Below are 19,118 nucleotides of genomic sequence, written 5' to 3'. Positions count from 1 at the left end.
GACCGTTTTTAAATTCGACACAATTCAACAGTCAGACGCCCTCCCGCCGGGACCGGAATTCGACATATTCAATAAAAAACGGATTTGACAGTCCCGCTGTCGAAAAACGGACCAATTGACGATAGTGTGCATCCTGGATTCGACTTCATAGACGGCACAAAAGTGTGTAAAAAATCCTGAAAAAAAATGCGTGGGGTCCCCCTCCTAAGCATGACCAGCCTCGGGCTCTTTGAGCCGGTCCTGGTTGTAAAAATACGGGGGACAAAAGACGTAGGGGTCCCCCGTATTTCTCTAACGTCCTAGAGGATGCTGGGGACTCCGTAAGGACCATGGGGAATAGACGGGCTCCGCAGGAGATAGGGCACTTTAAGAAAGCTTTGGATTCTGGGTGTGCACTGGCTCCTCCCTCTATGCCCCTCCTCCAGACCTCAGTTTTACACTGTGCCCAGAGGAGAATGGGTGCACTGCAGGGAGCTCCCCTGAGTTCTCTGCCTAGAAAGCATTTTTGTTTGGATTTTTTCTGTATTTTTACAGGGAGCACTGCTGGCAACAGGCTCCCTGCATCGAGGGACTGAGGAGAGAGGGGCAGACCTACTTAAATGATAGGTTCTGCTTCCTCGGCTACTGGACACCATTAGCTCCAGAGGGGGTGAACACAGGTTCGTCCTGTGCGTTCACTCCCAGAGCCGCGCCGCCGTTCTCCTCACAGAGCCAGAAGAAACGAAGCCAGAAGACGTCTCCGGAGGCAGAAGCCTTCAGAGCTTCACTGAGGTAACGCACAGCACTGCAGCTGTGCGTCATTGCTCCACACACCTCACACACTCCGGTCACTGTAAGGGTGCAGGGCGCAGGGGGGGCGCCCTGGGCAGCAATATAAACACCTCTCTTATGGCAAAAGACTATATTCATGTACAGGTGGGCACTGTACATGTATATAAAAGAGCCCCCGCCATATTTTAGTAAGTTTGAGTGGGACAGAAGCCCGCCGCCGAGGGGGCGGGGCTTCTCCCTAAGCACTCACCAGCGCCATTTTCTCTCCACATCACCGCTGAGAGGAAGCTCCCCGGACTCTCCCCTGCTTGACACACGGTGAAAGAGGGTTTTAAAGTAGAGGGGGGGCACATATTTGGCGATTATACATTACAGCAGCGCTACTGGGTAAACATTCTGTGTTTTTTCCTGGGTCATATAGCGCTGGGGTGTGTGCTGGCATATTCTCTCTCTGTCTCTCCAAAGGGCCTAAGGGGGAACCTGTCTTCAGATAAGAGATTCCCTGTGTGTGTGGAGTGTGTCGGTACGTGTGTCGACATGTCTGCGGTAAAAGGCTCTCCTAAGGAAGAGATGGAGCAAATGTGTGTGTGTGGTGTCTCCGTCGACAACGCCGACACCTGATTGGATATGTGAAATTCAGTGCTAAGATGAATTTTTTACAAAAGATTAGAGAACAGACAGGGAATCTACCCATGTCTGTCCCTATGTCACAGAGACCTTCAGAGTCTCACAACGCTCACTATCCAAAATAATAGACACTGATATCGTCACGGAGTCTGACTCCAGTGTCGACTACGATAATGCAAAGTACAGCCAAGACTGGCAGAATAGTATTCAATATATGATTATTGTAATAAAAGATGTTTTGCATATCACTGATGACTCATCTGTCCCTGACACGAGGGTACACATGTTTAAGGGGAAGAAAGCTGAGGTAAATTTCCCTCCTCTCATGAAGAAAAAGAGCGGGAATCTCCAGACAAGAAGCTGCAGCTTCCCAAAAAGAATTCTCAGGGAGTATCCTTTCCCTAATGGGGCCAGGATACGATGGGAATCTTCCCCTAGGGTGTACAAGGCATTGACACGCTTACCCAAAAAGGTAGCGCTGACTTAACAGCTATCCTCAGGGATCCTGCAGATAGCATGCAGTAAAAGTACTTTGAAGTCCATTTACACACATTCTGGTACACTACTCAGACAGGCGATTGTGTCGGCATGGGTTTATAGCGCTGTAGCAGCGTAGAGAGATACCTTGTCAGCGGAGATTGAAACCCTAGATAAGGATGCCATGTTATTGTCCCTAGTATATATATATATATATATATATATATATTGTTAAGAAAGTGGAGAGCGCACTCATAAGTGTATAAATAATAACAACTTTACTTATACCATATGCTCACATACATTGAGGTTAAAATTCATCGGCAATAGTATTGCATTAGACTTAGCCACTCCGATATTCAAGTCCGCGGCTCGTCTCTGCACCGGCTCTGTTTCCGGAGGATGACGTCACAACGTCCACGTCAAGATTAGCCACGCCCAACGCGTTTCGTACTGAAGGTACTTCGTCAGGGGGTGTGGTTTACCCAGTTCATATCACCTATATATACCCAATCTGGGTGTCGATCTTCATTAAAGTGCAATTAGCCATAAACATAAACAATTTCAGGATATCATCATCTAAATAGTTAAAACATCGTAGAAATAACGTAAAATAAGTGGGAGCCATAAAATCACTATAAGTTATACACTCGTAACATTATATTCATTACTCTATTACGATCTCTCTATTTTATTACAATTACAGATCCAGCTGATCCACATGATATGCTTAAAATTTAATTGTTGTCACCAGGATATTAACTCCAAGTTAGTTAAAACACGTATAGTATGGAATGAGTCACATCAGATACAAGGCCGAACACATTCACTCCTACACGCCGCCCCTTCATCGTCACCTGCCATATGTATGCACCAAGAGTTTGCCGGTCGGGACGTAGCCACTGCCACCGGCAGTTCTGCAACACATACAGACAGGATTATCGATTCAGGAATGGCACAATATCACATCCTTCATTCAGGCCATGTGGTGTGAATGTGTTCAGCGTGTAGATCCAAAATGTTTCTCTCTTTGAGAGTAGATTCAATAAATCTCCTTTTCTTTCATCGAGTTGTACCCGTTCTATTGCTTTAAAGGAAAAGCCCTGAAGTTTTGTTTAGTTTTACCCACATAGCGTTTCCCACATTTACATACAACGCTATGTGGGTAAAACTAAACGGGTTCTAAAACTAAGAATATTGGAACATATACGAAATATCATCAATAAGGTGGAAAATCATAGCGTACCACGACATTTTGCTAGCTGTTGTGAGTCAAAACTTCAGGGCTTTTCCTTTAAAGCAATAGAACGGGTACAACTCGATGAAAGAAAAGGAGATTTATTGAATCTACTCTCAAAGAGAGAAACATTTTGGATCTACACGCTGAACACATTCACACCACATGGCCTGAATGAAGGATGTGATATTGTGCCATTCCTGAATCGATAATCCTGTCTGTATGTGTTGCAGAACTGCCGGTGGCAGTGGCTACGTCCCGACCGGCAAACTCTTGGTGCATACATATGGCAGGTGACGATGAAGGGGCGGCGTGTAGGAGTGAATGTGTTCGGCCTTGTATCTGATGTGACTCATTCCATACTATACGTGTTTTAACTAACTTGGAGTTAATATCCTGGTGACAACAATTAAATTTTAAGCATATCATGTGGATCAGCTGGATCTGTAATTGTAATAAAATAGAGAGATCGTAATAGAGTAATGAATATAATGTTACGAGTGTATAACTTATAGTGATTTTATGGCTCCCACTTATTTTACGTTATTTCTACGATGTTTTAACTATTTAGATGATGATATCCTGAAATTGTTTATGTTTATGGCTAATTGCACTTTAATGAAGATCGACACCCAGATTGGGTATATATAGGTGATATGAACTGGGTAAACCACACCCCCTGACGAAGTACCTTCAGTACGAAACGCGTTGGGCGTGGCTAATCTTGACGTGGACGTTGTGACGTCATCCTCCGGAAACAGAGCCGGTGCAGAGACGAGCCGCGGACTTGAATATCGGAGTGGCTAAGTCTAATGCAATACTATTGCCGATGAATTTTAACCTCAATGTATGTGAGCATATGTTATAAGTAAAGTTGTTATTATTTATACACTTATGAGTGCGCTCTCCACTTTCTTAACAGTTTGTACAAACACTCCTTGGCACGGAGAGGATTTTGAAGCTGCACTTAATTGGACATTAACTCTGGATACTATTAGATCCTGGTGCGCAACACTGAATCTTTGTGGATATATATATATATATATATATATATATATATTTATATGTAAAAAAATTTGTCTTATATATATATATATATTAGACATGCCCATAGAGACGTTAGTCTACTGGGTTCTAGAGTCAACGCTATGTCGATTTCTGCTAGACGTGTCCTGTGGAACATGCAATGGACAGGTGATGCCGACTAAAAGGCATATGGAGGGTTTACCTTACAAGGCTGAGGAATTGTGTGGAGAAGGGCTCTCGGACCTGGTCTCCACAGCTATAGCTGGTAATTCTGATCTTTTGCCTTATATTCCCTCACAGACTAAGAAAGCACGACATTATCAAATGCAGTCCTTTCGGTCGCAGAATAGCAAGAAAGTATGAGGAGCGTCTTTTCTTACCAGAGGTAAGGGCACGGGGCACAGCTAGTTCCCAGGAACAGAAGTCCTCCCCCAGCCTCTACTACATCCACCGCATGACGCGGGAGCTCCGCTAAGGGAGTCCGCCCCAGGGGGAGCACGTCTTCGACTCTTCAGCCACATCTGAGTTCACTCACAGGTGGATCCCGGGGCAATAAAAATTGTTCTCAGGGTTACAAAGGAATTCGAAAGGTGCCTCCTCGCCGGGTTTCCTTATCGGATCTACCGGCTTCTCCCCCAGAAGGGGAGATTATATTGAATACAATTCACACATTGTATCTCCAACAGGTGGTGCTCAAGGTTCCCCTCCTGCAACAAGGAAGGGGATATTACTCAACCTTGGCTGCAGTCCTGAATTCGTACGGTTCGGTCAGACCTATTTAAAATTAAAATCTCTGAACCTATACTGGAAATGGTTCAAATTTAAAGTGGAATCGCTCAGAGCGATCATGGCCAGCCTGGAAAGGGGGGATTTGATGGTGTATCTAGACATAAAGGCTGCATACCTTCATGTTCCCATTTATCCACCCCATCAGGCGTACCTGAGAATTGCGGTACAGTATTGTCATTACCAATTTCAGGGTAATTGGCGGAAATGATGGTGCTCCTACGCAAGCAAGGAGTCACAGTTATCCCATACCTGGACGATCTCCTATAAGGGCGAGATCAAAAGAGCAGTTGTTGAACAGCGTGTCACTTTCGCTGAAGGTGTCACAGCAACACGGCTGGATTCTCAATATCCCGAAGTCACAGTTGGTTCCTATGACTAGTCTGCCCTTCTTGGGTATGATTCTGGATACGGACCAGAAAGGGGTTTACCTTCAGATAGAGAAGGCCCAGGAACTCATGACTGTAGTCAGGAACTTATTAAAACCAAGACAGGTGTCAGGGCATCACTGCACCCGAGTCCGGGGAAAATCATTCCCTTCGGCAGGTTTCATGCGAGGACTTCAAATGGGACCTACTGGACAAGTGGTCCGGGTCACATCTACAGATTCATCAGTTGATCACCCTCTCCCCCAGGGCCAAGGTATCTCTCCTGTGGTGGCTGCAGGGTGCTCACCTTCTATAGGGCCGCAGGTTCGGCATTCAGGACTGGATCCTTGTGACCACGGACGCGAGCCTCCGAGGTTGGGGAGCAGTCACACAGGGAAAAAAAAATGTCCAAGGTTTTTGGTCAAGTCAAGAGACTTGTCTTCACATCTTGGAACTAAGGGCCATATGCAACGCCCTACGTCAGGCGGAGACCCTACTTCGCGACCAACCGGTTCTGATCCAGTCAGACAACGTCACCGCAGTAGCTCATGTAAACCGCCAAGGCTGCACAAGGAGCAGAGTGGCGATGGCGGAAGCCACCAGAATTCTTCGCTGGGCGGAGAATCATGTAAGCGCACTGTCAGCAGTGTTCATTCCGGGAGTGGACGACTGGGAAGCAGACTTCCTCAGTGGACACGTCCTACGTCCTGGAGAGTGGGGACTTCATCAGGAAGTCTTAGCACAGATTGCAATTCGGTGGAGACTGCCACTGATAGACATGATGGCGTCCCGCCTCCACACAAAGCCGCAGAGTTATTTCGCCAGGTCAAGAGACCCTCAGGCAGTAGCTGTGGATGCCCTAGTGACACCGTGGGTGTTCCAGTCGGTCTATGTGTTTACTCCTCTTCCTCTCATACCCAAGGTGTTGAGGATAATAATAAGAAGAGGAGTGAGAACAATTCTCATTGTTCCAGATTGGCCACGGAGGACCTGGCATCCAGATCTACAGGAAATGCTCACAGAGAATCCGTGGCTTATTTCTCTAAGACAGGACCTACTGCAGCAGGGGCCCTGTCTGTTCCAAGACTTACCGCGGCTGCATTTGACGGCATGGCGGTTGAACGCAGGATCCTAGCGGAAAAGGGTATTCCGGAGGAGGTCATTCCTACCCTAATTAAGGCTAGGAAGGAAGTGACATCGAAACATTATCACCGAATATGGCGAAAATGTGTTTCCTGATGTGAGGCCAGGAATGCTCCTACGGAGGAATTCCTTTTGGGCCGTCTGCTTCACTTCCTTCATACTGGAGTGAATTTGGGCCTGAAATTAGGATCGATAAAGGTTCAAATTTCGGCCTTATCCATTTTCTTCCAAAAAGAATTGGCTTCTCTTCCTGAAGTACAAACGTTTGTGAAGGGAGTGCTGCATATTTAGCCTCCTTTTGTACCGCCGGTGGCGCCTTGGGACCTTAACGTGGTGTTACGGTTCCTTAAGTCACATTGGTTTTAACCACTTAAGGCAGTGGAGTTGAAATATCTCACCTGGAAGGTGGTCATGTTGTTAACCTTGGCTTCGGCTAGGCGAATTGCGGAATTGGCGGCTTTATCACCTAAAAGCCCCTATCTGATTTTCCATATGGATAGAGCGAAATTGCGGACCCGTCCTCAATTCCTGCCTAAGGTGGTCTCATCCTTTCATATGACCCAACCTATTGTCGTGCATGTGGCTACGCGTGACTTGGAGGATTCCGAGTCCCTTGATGTGGACAGGGCTTTGAAAATTTACGTGGCCAGAACGGCTAGGATCTGACAAACAGAAGCACTGTTTGTCCTGTACGCAGCCAACAGGGTTGGCGGCCCTGCTTCTAAGCAGACTATTGCTCGCTGGATCTGTAACACGATTCAGCAGGCGCATTCGATGGCAGGATTGCCGTTACCTAAATCGGTTAAGGCCCATTCCACTAGGAAGGTGGGCTCTTCTTGGGCGGCTGCCCGAGGCGTCTCGGCACTACAGCTGTGCCGAGCTGCTACTTGGTCGGGGTCAAATACCTTTGCAAAGTTCTATAAGTTTGATACCCTGGCTGAGGAGGACCTCCTGTTTGCTCAATTCGGTGCTGCAGAGTCATCCACACTCTACCGCCCGGTTGGGAGCTTTGGTATAATCCCCATGGTCCTTACGGAGTCCCCGGCATCCTCTAGGACGTTAGAGAAAATAAGATTTTACTTACCGGTAAATCTTTTTCTCGTAGTCCGTAGAGGATGCTGGGCGCCCGTCCCAAGTGCGGACTTCTTCTGCATGACTTGTATATAGTTATTGCTTACATAAGGGTTATGTTGTAGTTTCATCGGTTTGGCCGAGACTATATTGTTTGTTCATACTGTTAACTGGGTAGTTTATCACAAGTTATACGGTGTGATTGGTGTGGCTGGTATGAATCTCGCCCTTAGATTTACAAAAATCCTTCCTCGTACTGTCCATCTCCTCTGGGCACAGTTTCCCTAACTGAGGTCTGGAGGAGGGGCATAGAGGGAGGAACCAGTGCACACCTAGAATCCAAAGCTTTCTTAAAGTGCCCTATCTCCTGCGGAGCCCGTCTATTCCCCATGGTCATTACGGAGTCCCCAGCATCCTCTACGGACTACGAGAAATAGATTTACCGGTAAGTAAAATCTTATTTTTTCACACCAGCACCAGGCTCCACTAGCTGGAGAGATAATGCCACAGCCGAGGGACACTTTTATACTGGTCCCTGCGGCCGTGGCATTAAATCCCCAACTAGTCACCCCTGGCCGGGGTACCCTGGAGGAGTGGGGACCCCTTAAATCAAGGGGTCCCCCCCCTCCAGCCACCCAAGGGCCACGGATGAAGTCTGAGGCTGTTCCCACCCCCACCCCCATCCAAGGGCGCCGGATGGGAGGCTGATAGCCAAGTGACAAAATAAAGAATATTGTTTTTTGTAGCAGAACTACAAGTCCCAGCAAGCCTCCCCCGCAAGCTGGTACTTGGAGAACCACAAGTACCAGCATGCGGGGGGTAAACGGTCCCGCTGGTACCTGTAGTTCTACTGCAAAAAAAATATCCAAATAAAAACAGTACACACACATACCGTGAAAGTAAAACTTTATTACATACATGCACACCGACTCACACATACTTACCTATGTTGACACGAAGTGTCGGTCCTCTTCACCAGTAAAATCCACAGGTTACCTGTAAATAAAATTATACTCACAAAAATCCTGTGTAGATCTGTCCTCTACTTAGTTTGTAATCCACGTACTTGGCAAAATAATAAAACGCAAAACCCGATCCACGCACTGAAAGGGGTCCCATGTTTACACATGGGACCCCTTTTCCCAACTGCTGGGATCCCCCGTGACTCCTGTCAAAGAGGGTCCCTTGAGCCAATCAGGGAGCGCCACGTCGTGGCACTCTCCTGATTGGCTGTGCGCGTCTGAGCTGTCAGGCGGCGCATAGCACTATGCCGCTCCATTATATTCAATGGTGGGAACTTTACGTCAGCGGTTGAGGTTACTCGCCGCTGGTGCTGGTTGTTAAAATACGGGGGATCCCCTGTCAATTTTTCCCCCGTATTTTTACAACCAGGACCGAGGCTGGTTATGCTTAGGAGGGGGGACCCCATGCATTTTTTTTCATGCTTTTTAACCCATTCCTACCCAATCCCACTGAAAAACATGCTCTGATCTCTCCATATTATTTTAGTCAGTAAAAAAAAAAAATATTCTTTTAAAAAATATATTAAATAATACTTGTGGCTCCTAATAGACAAACCAAATAGATAATCCCTTCTAATATAAATAGATATGCTATTAGCAACAACAAAAAAAACAAGTTTTAAATTTTTTTTATTAGATCCCGCCAGCAAAATGAGGCGGACTGAAATTGACGAAATGACTGTCGAAAAGCACTGTTGTCGAATCTACATTCTTCAGTTGAATATACTTTTGTCGAAAAGCCGCATTTTTACCATTGCAGACATGTCGAATTTGACAACTGTCGAATTGCAAAAAGTCGAATCTGAAACTGCCGTTTTTTTGTCGAAAAGTACTGTATTGCATTGTCGAATCATTTTTTGTGTCGAAAATGCCCCGTTTTTCGACATTTGAGGCAATTCGACCGCAATTGCATATGGCCCTAAGTGAGAAGTCACTCACTTTGCAACTCATTCCTTGGTGCGACCGCACATCTACCGATGTGTGTACAATATCCGAATATCCAACAGCACCTGAATGAGCCTCTAAGTGTGGGGAAAAATGGGGAAATCTGGCTGTACCTCAATTTTTTTTATTGGATAACAGTAATTCAGTTAGTGACCAAAAGCAAAGTATTTGGGGATTTAAAAGTGTTTAAATATCTGATTTTTGAATTTTTTTTCAATAACATTGAGAAATAATAGAAAGGTTTTCAGCAAATTAATGTTTTATATAAATGCTTGTAAGTTTGTAATTTTTGCCATTTTGTAAAACAAAAACAAAAAAACACCTGAAAACACCTGTCCCATCAGTACAATGCCCCCATATACCTGTCCCACATCATTTAACCTAGAGGTTCCCAAACTCTACCATTATGGTCCAGGTTTTAAGGATATACTGTATATGAGCCAAGATAGATAACTCAAAATGACTGAGGTACTAATTAAGTCACTTTTGTTCAAGCGTGGATTTCCTTTAAACCTATACTATAATGGAGGCGTTTGGAAAACTCTGATTTAACCCATTATTCTGCATAATATCACCCCAAATTGTAGTTTTAAGCTATTTAAAAATTTCTTTGTACCTAATTAATCTTTAGGGGGTGTCACAGGGGTTCTGGCCAAATATCAACATTTTTATTTTAAAATATTAATTTTCAAAAACGTTTCCCTTGCTCAGGGGCTGCAAAGAAAAATCTACATTGAATCCTATCCAGGGTTAATGCAGCTTAATTGAACAGGAAAAAATGAAATATCAAAAAATTTGTGCTGTGCCACGCTAAATTGCATTTAACTGCGTTAACCCCTGTAAATGGGTTATTGCAGCTAATTGAATTCCCCCCCTATGGAGTATAAGTGGTGGATACATCATTATTTGATTCGAGTTACTTGTTAAGTATATTGGACATTTTTGGGTTTTCTGTTAATTTTTTAATAATAGAGCGTGGGTTAATAGATTCATTTAATGTTTGGTATTATCAGGGCTGCCATCAGAAATTGTGGGGCCATTGACTGACAAAATAGACAGGGCCTCTCCCTCTCCCCCCAAAAAAGAAAAAGCCGTACTGCTCCACCCCTATGTGATGTCATACATTGTGACGTTACATATAGGTGGAGTGTTGCGGACCTGAAGGAACAGTTTACAGAGAGCTGATGCGCAGATAAGGCTTCTTTTAAGAAGTCCACTATGCGCATTAGCCTGCTGTTGATTCACAGACTGGTGCAGCTCTACAGGTATTGGCGGTAGGAGCCAAGGGTGGGCCCCCCTCTCTGTAAGGGCCCGGGACTCCAGTCCCCCCCTGATGGCTGCCTTGGGTATTATTATTATTGGTTCGTGCAGTTGGTTCTTTCCTTGCCTGAGGAGGGGGAAGGTCAGCAGGGCAAGTCGTCTACATGAATCTTTTTAATTATTTTTTAATTTTTTCATTATACACCTCTATCTTATTAAACGAAAGACAGAGAAGTAGATTCTCTTTGTTGGGGCACTTTGCTAAGTGCCCCAGCAAAGAGAGTCTACTTTTCTGTCTTTTGTTTAATGATATAACATATTGACTCTTGGGAGCACCACCAACTGCTATCATTCTCCAATTTATATTGAGGTATATAACAAGTATGTTGGTTTTAGCAATTGTATGATATATCATTTGGGGTTCAGTATGAATTACCTGCGGTCAGTATACCGACAGCGGCATCCCGGCCACCAGTATGCCGGCAGCGGGGCAATCGCTAGAAAGTTCCTTGCGGACTCTTCGTTCGCCACGCTGCGGGCAAGGTTATATTCTCCCTCTATGGGTGTCGGGTGTCCACGACACCCATAGAGGGAGAATAGCCTGTCTTGCCTGTATTCCAGTGGCGGCATTTCACCACCTGTCAGGATTCCGGCGCCTGCATTATGACCGCCTGGATCCCGACTAGCGGTATTTTAACCGCTTTCCATCATTTGATATAAGAAAAGAGAACACATCTGTGCGGGATCTCCACCATAGAATTTCCATGTACACCTCTATCTTGCAGGTGATTTGATTCATATTCAATGCCTGAAAGGGGGAAATAGGAAAATGTTTAACCTTTAGATATGGTGTCGTCTTTGCCCACAAAATGGCAGTCCCGGCTGTGTTTGCATGAAGTGCCTCAGCGTCATTTACTCCTAGTGAATCAACAAGCTACGTTCTTTTAACTGTTCCCTACATAGTCAAAATGGCTGCCTTTACTATATATAGGCAAATGGTATTGTTTAAGTAAAAAAAAAAAAAAAAGCTGGTACACTTTTTATAAGCACTTTCAGAAAATACTGTATAAATAAAAGGATTATTATTCATTTTTGTAGTTTTGATAACTGCCACAGTAAGTGATTCAGATTCCTCATGTGATGCACAGTATCATTAAGGTGTAGTTTCCAAAAATCATTCTAGAGCCGATTTGGTGGCAGTTGGACACCTGATGATAGTTATGTCTGAAGCTGTATCATGTTGTCTTTTCAATTCACTCTTTATGTAGTACAGTCGTCGGTCTCAGGGGACGCCATTTTTGCTGCTAAATTACCCTTCCACGCCAGCATTAGAGACCCCTTATTCAGTGAGCACAGAGACATCAATCTCCCTGGGTTTCATTATAAATTTGCTCTGAAGTGAGATCCATCAGTGCAGTCCAGGCCATTCACATCCTGTCAGTTTTTCCCCCCTGTTTCCATGTTAAATGTCCATGTTACCATGGCAACACAAATCCCCCCTGAGCGACACCGTGCAGGTACATTCACTCCTAATTATGGTCACAGTCAAGATTCCTAATAAAACCATCCCTTATCTTCCATCAGTTCTTTCAGTATTGAAAGCCATTTGTATAAAACGCTGAAAGCACTCTTGAAATTTAAACAGAGGATTGCAAGATCATTGAGCACATTTGCTTTCCAGTAACCTCCAGCCCTCTGTTATCCCGACGATTTTTACAGCTTTACCCACTTGAGATTAGCAAGAGTGGCACATTCATATGCTGTTATTCAAAGCCATTACATTTATCACATCCTAGGACGAGTCTGAAAACATTGAGATACCACACTCAATACTGTGAATTCATTTCATGCAAATGTAAGTTTAAACAGGAACGTGATAGTGCTTTTCTGCCTAAAGCATAGTGTAGGCTATCATGTAAATGGACTGCCTACCTGCAGCTTTTGACTTACTTGAACATGCCCTCCTGCAACTTTTACTAGATGCACAGAATGCTTGGGGGTACAACAGCAAAGCAGTATATGACTCCAAGCCAAAGATTTCATTTGTATGCCTGTAGTTACAAGGATCTGTGTTCACCAGTCCCTTTAACACTGACATATTAGTCTGAAATTGGGAAAGGGAGAGTTAGAATTAAAGGACATCTTCAGTCATACAAGCTGTCCCAGTTAGAAGCTGGTGGCAACACTACAGTTTAGACACTGTGTATACATGCTTTCTCCTGAACGGGTCTTCTAAACTCCAGGGCTGGGGCAAATGTCAGACATTTTTTCTTAGCCATTGTCCCTTCTATTCATTCCAATACCATAGGATTCTGTGTTGCTGCCTGTTAACCCACCATGTTGTCTCCTCACAGGTGATGCACATGTTCAAGGGATGTCGCAGAGAGGACACATCACCTCATATATATGGGGTGGCGCAGGCTGCATACTGGAATATGCTGATGACTCGCCAGGATCAATCTATCGTCTTACTAGGGAGCAGCGGTTCCGGGAAAACCACAAGTTGCCAGCACCTTATCCAGTATCTCGCTACAGTGTCTGGTAGCACAGGCAAGATCCTGTCAGGTACGGCATGATGTCAATAATGGAGGCTGTCTTATACTACCAGCTGACTGAGTTACTGCAGGAGTCTGGCTCTGCTGTTGTGTTAGGCGTATAAATGGCTGCTTCATCTAGAATGCAAGTTAATTGAATATTAGATGTCTTCTCATAACCCTGACAAATGTCTACGTTGCGGGATGTAGTTACTGTATGTGACCGGTAGTCAGGAGACTGTTCCAATTCACTGGCAGGAGAGAAGATATTTGACGTTGTATATAACATTGTGATCTGCCTCACTACAAGCTGATATCCTCTCTTATCAGGCTTTTTAGGCTCGGAAAGGTTTCCTGCAGCGTCTTATCATACTGACAGGAAGTCAGGTGTGTAATGGAAACAGTGCCGACCCCACAATGAAACGTGGCTCAATTATTTTTACATTATTTTTTTTTTAGATTCTAAATTCTTTTTGTAAAGAAACTCATATTTTAGCTTTAGTGTTTCTTACACAGACATAATGCTGCAGCATTGTTATAACATGTGTTTTTGTTTTAAGAACTGTTTATTTTGAGCAGATACAAGTGATAAGTACAAAGTGTAAGATCAGTAGATACAGTACACAAAGCAAAGTTTTTTTTTCTTCTTTTTGACAACAAAGATAACATATAATTTTTATTTTTTGTTAAATAAAATAATGAATTTCACAATGCAAAGTTAATATTGGCCACTAGATGGCAGTGCTCTATAACTGTCTTTAGCTGATAGAAGTGTCTTGGCAAGCACATGAACGGGTCTGTCTTTCAGCTTCCTCTGTTTATTATATGCCAGGGTTTTCTCAACTTGTCTTAAGTGTCCTTTTAGCAATATTCAAATGTAGCTAGTCTGTTATATAACACTAGAATAACTATGTGCCATACTATGTGCATATTTGTATCCACACTTTCACACAAGTTATTAAAGTAACGCAGACATTAACGTCTTTTCTGAATAAATGTACACAGTCACATTATGCTTAGTTTGGAAGCATTGCAGCCAGAAGGGGTGTTTTCTGGTAGTTGGAGTTTTGCCTCCGCACTATTTGGTGTTATGCCCAGTGCCGAATGTAGTACCGTTGCACGTGGTGTGGCCACTTGGAAGGCTCAGAAGTGAGCGGTGCCTGTCCTTCCCACTATGTACTCTTGAGCAGGTGCGGGGGTTGACTTATACGCCATTAAGCTTGGCAAGCTTAATTGAGTATAGGACTTTGCTTGCACTAGCCCCTGCTTAGAAGAGCAGAGTGGGCTCTGAAGAGGTTAGATTGTCAATGCAGAGCCATATTCATCACCTTTCTGTAGGATAACACCATATCCTCCCCCTGCATGTGCCTGTCACCTACTAAACACTATCTCGCCAAATGAATGGCATGCCCAGAAGTCAGTGCTTCTAAAATATAGTCGTTTATTTTCCGATTAGTATATTGAAAACTGATGTTTGAGGGGGATAGATTCCAAGATTATCTCATTGACTTTTGCAGCTGAAAAGTGGCAGGCTATGTACACCATCTTGGAGGCGTTTGGCAATAGCAGCACGAGTCTGAATGGCAATGCCACGCGGTTCTCACAGATCATTTCTCTGGACTTTGACCAGACAGGACAGGTGGCTTCAGCATCCATACAGGTGAGAAGAATCAATTATAAAAAGGTCAGGATTCTGCAGCTTACTATAAAAGGCTTAATAGGCTAAGAGTAAGCATGGTAAATGTGCTTAGATTTGTAAACCTTTGTGGTGAGTCATTTAGCCTTCAGCACAGAAAGGATTAACATTGGATACCAAGTAGCTTTTCAGAAGTGTGCAGGAGTATGAATTAATTTCCAACAAGGAAATTATTTTCACAATAACAAAGCTAAAACGATTGCAATAGTTTATTCAGAGCCATTTTAATCCCCTAGGCAAATGCTAAACTCGACACCTTGTAAAAGTCCTCCATCATCTGCCTACCCGCCCACAACTGGATTGCCCTCAGGGCCCTCTTAGAATTGGATATAAGATTCACATTTCTGTACTTCTCATGCATACCATCTTGTCTTTTAGAAACATTCAACTTTAACTCGTATGTAGATTTTCATGTATCATAGACTTGGGCCTCTTACGTCTGCAGAGGCAGAATAGGGTAGGAAAAAGTAAGATAAATACAGTAAGGGGAAGAAATATGTTACATTATTGAGATGAAAGGCTTGGTGCGGGTGGTTGTGTTAGAGGGGAAAATAATTTGTTACAGGGGGAACACTTTGCACACCCTTTGTTGCATGGTCATGACTCCTCTCGCACACGCGTGTCCGTCTTTATACTACAGGGGCTCACATTACTGCAAGGCATGGCATAACTGTAGAAGTGCAACTTAACATTTTACCATTTGGTGCCTGATTCTGAGTCGCATGTAATGCAGTGACTGGGAGTTCTATGTGAACGTCATCTATGGATCTGTACCGCCCCCAGCACTCTGGCCACAAGAGCAGCCGCCATCACTAGTGACCACACTTACACCTACCCCGTGCTTTGTGCAGAAGATCTGACCAAAAGTAGCTTGAAGTCTACATCTGCTTGACTCAGAATAGGTCACCAGCTCTGCCTCTTTGGGATGATTTTCCTACATGTAGGCTCCCACTTGCCACCAAGTAATACCAATTCAGCCACCAGGGACCAGCAACATAGCATCTACAGGTGATTCTGAATCATACACATTTCAAGGTTGCATATATCAGCCGCAACACATGCTCAGTTTGCATACAATCATGATGTGCGCCCGCATTCGGAATTGTGTACAACTCAGAATCAGGTCTTTGGTCTCTAATTGTTCTGACAGATTATTGGGTTAGTAAAAGTTTCCCTGTGTAAAATGAACATTGATGATGGTGTGTGTTCCTGGGTTTCAGACAATGCTTTTGGAGAAACTCCGGGTGGCCAGACGTCCAGACAATGAAGCGTCCTTTAATGTTTTCTACTACCTCCTGGCTGGTGCAGATAACACACTCCGGTAATTGAGCTACTTATATATGTATGACCCCTCTGTTAGCATATAGTTACAGTATATCACTTGATACCTGATCTGTACATGTATACATTACTCCCATGATTTCGGTTCAGATGGAACATTTGGATCTATTTATTAAACAATAACAATGGTTTCTTTTGATGGAGAACAAAGTTCTGAATCCATTGTGGACAATGAGTTATGAGTATGTACTGTATGAGTACCCCAGTAACTAGAGTCTCAGAAATGACCAGCACATTGTACAGCGTTATCTGGGCCTCATGCTCTCATATAACCACTCTGGTTTTCCAAGTTATCAGTGTCTGAGGCTTATACATGAGTACTATATGTTGGGTTATGCAGCACAGAGACTTAAGCAATGATGTTGGCTATGTTGGCCTTACATAATCCAAAAGTACATTTTAATTTTCAAAACCTTTTTTTGTTTAAAAGCATCAATTTACTGTGACTTGTCATCTGCATTTAAAACATTACAAATGATCCTTCCAGCTGGCATTTTATACAGCCTCATTGTAACATCATTTGTAATGTTTTCCGTTACTTAATGCCTGTTGGATTGCTTGCACAAGCTTGATGCCTTTTACCCTTTTAAATACTGTTTTTGGTGAATGTATGAATGTAGACATTCTTCCAGTTACTGCTGATTAGAGTGATCTTACAAATGTCCTCTCCTAAAACCAGCCCTCGGGTTCAAATTGCTTTCCGATGATCTGGCTGGTTTGGACAGTGCTAATCTGAAATACAGAAACTCTGTATTTTATTGATGCATGTACCAATGTGGGCATGATTGAAGCACTTACTTTAAATCAATTCTATTAAAAGCTGCTTATTTTTATTCTCCAGGACAGAGCTTCATCTCAACCACTTGGCTGATAGCAATGTGTTTGGTCTTACTCTGACATCCAAGGTAAGCAGTACCTCATACAGGTACACTTATGACGTTACAGGCTCGTTTTACAAGTGGAGCCGTACCCTGCTGCTCTTGTTACTAGGGCTTGCTAGCATGGAAGCAGCATTTGTGTTCAGAATACATTTTTTGCATGTACACACATTGGTTAAACACACTGTTGGCTCCTAGTTAACAAAGGCATGTCACACATGTTTCTTTCACTTGTGTTTTTATTAGAGATAAATACAAAAAAAGCCAGTGGATGTGTGGCCTATAGTGTACTTTAAGGGAACTCAGAATAGAAAGTAACAGTAGTTCACTATAATTAAACATATAAATATGGTATTATAAAAAGGTGAATTTATAAATAGGGTGACATATTATGGATGAAAATAGCTCACTTTTGTTAGGAATATACACCTGTGGTTAGTGAGGGGGGTGTGATTTGTAGAGGGAGAACTGTGACTTGTTGGGCCAGTGTGTTTCTTACTATGTGAAGTGATGGTCACAAATTCATCCCATACATTTAAAATGCCATTATTACCAGAAAAGGTGCCTCTCTGTATAATGATTCTCTGGCATTATTAGGGTGCATAATCCAGGAAATTAATCCAGCTGCCACTTTTGGGGACAGCAAATATTCCAGTATCGTGAATTGTGACTGTTGTAAAGAGCCTTTTGTCATATTTATATTTTACTGAAATATTGATTTTAATATTACACAATGATTAAACAAAACATTCACATAGGCTAAACAGAAGGGGAAATGTGTGACAGACTGGTAGTAGTCAGTGTTACCCCAATTTGAGTCTAGAACAGTCATGTTTCAGAGGCTTCCCGGCTGTAGTAGCCCATCACTGTTTTTGTCACTTGGTAATATGTCCACCTTATATGCAGGCTGAAGATAAGCAGAAGTCCGCACAGCTATTCAGCAAGCTGCAGGCAGCCATGAAAATTTTGGGCATCTCCGGTGAGGAGCAAAAGGCCTTTTGGTTAATACTTGGAGCCATTTACCACCTGGGATCAGCTGGAGCCACCAAAGGTACAAATATATGTCATTGCAGGACAGAGGCAGATTGCTCAATCCTTTTATGTATTTCTGGTAGAACTGCATAGAAATCTAACATTGTCCTTGTTTCTGTGCACGATGTTGATTTGTAAGCACATGGTACAGATTGAGCTCCTTCACAGTCTTTATATCTTTGCAGTGACTCATTGTAAAACAGTGCTGCAAATTGTGATTGCAGAAAACAGATGGAAGTTAAATAACAGATCTTCCACTTGATCATACTATGTCCAAAGAATGTTATATGGACAAAATTGCTAAAAAAAAGAAAAAGAAAACCTGCTGCCAATCTTTGTCCTCCTGTTGTGCATAACACCAGTATGTGGATGTGATATAGGAGTAATCCTGATTAATTGTTACATTTAAAAAAAGCACAAATTATTCCCCTAGCACACTGCTGTAAATCAATACACATATGCAAAATAAGTGATAAGCCACTTGCCAGAATGGTCCTATTGCTAAACAGTGACTACCCCCATATTGGTTCATGCATTAGAATTTGACGACAGATAAGAACCACTTGGCCCATCTAGTCTACTGTGTTTTTAAATTTAGAGCAAATTTGATAGTACTTACCCTAAGCCTCCATTACGGCACTAAAAGACCATCACTACATGCCAGTCACTATTATCCCATATATGCCTCTCAGCTAGGGATTCCAATGCCATAATCATTTTGTAACTCAGGTTTTAAGGATTGTCGAGATCCCAGAATTCCAGGACTGCAAGTGAAAAAGAAATTTTAGAAATAAAAAGGAATACATTACATATTTTTATTTGTTCATAACATAATACCAATGACATTTTTATGGTTAGTGGCTTAACCTCTGTGTTTTTTCAGTGCTACCTACTGCTTCTTCTC

General features: G+C 43.2%; 1 protein-coding gene across 20 annotated transcripts in view; it reads left to right on the top strand.

Moving 5' to 3' along the window:
• The window catches only part of MYO18A (myosin XVIIIA), a 597,092-nt gene that overhangs the window by 250,485 nt on the left and 327,489 nt on the right, over positions 1-19,118 (top strand). For all 20 annotated transcript variants that reach the window (XM_063955930.1, XM_063955929.1, XM_063955931.1 and 17 more), the window contains 5 exons: positions 13,088-13,298; positions 14,785-14,927; positions 16,184-16,284; positions 17,146-17,209; positions 18,089-18,233. In XM_063955930.1, coding sequence (XP_063812000.1) covers positions 13,088-13,298; positions 14,785-14,927; positions 16,184-16,284; positions 17,146-17,209; positions 18,089-18,233 — 664 coding nt within the window. The remainder of the gene's footprint in view (positions 1-13,087; positions 13,299-14,784; positions 14,928-16,183; positions 16,285-17,145; positions 17,210-18,088; positions 18,234-19,118) is intronic.

The sequence above is a fragment of the Pseudophryne corroboree genome, chromosome 2, assembly GCF_028390025.1.
Source record: "Pseudophryne corroboree isolate aPseCor3 chromosome 2, aPseCor3.hap2, whole genome shotgun sequence".
Classification (NCBI taxonomy): domain Eukaryota; kingdom Metazoa; phylum Chordata; class Amphibia; order Anura; family Myobatrachidae; genus Pseudophryne; species Pseudophryne corroboree.
This window is presented reverse-complemented; position numbering and strand designations above follow the sequence as displayed.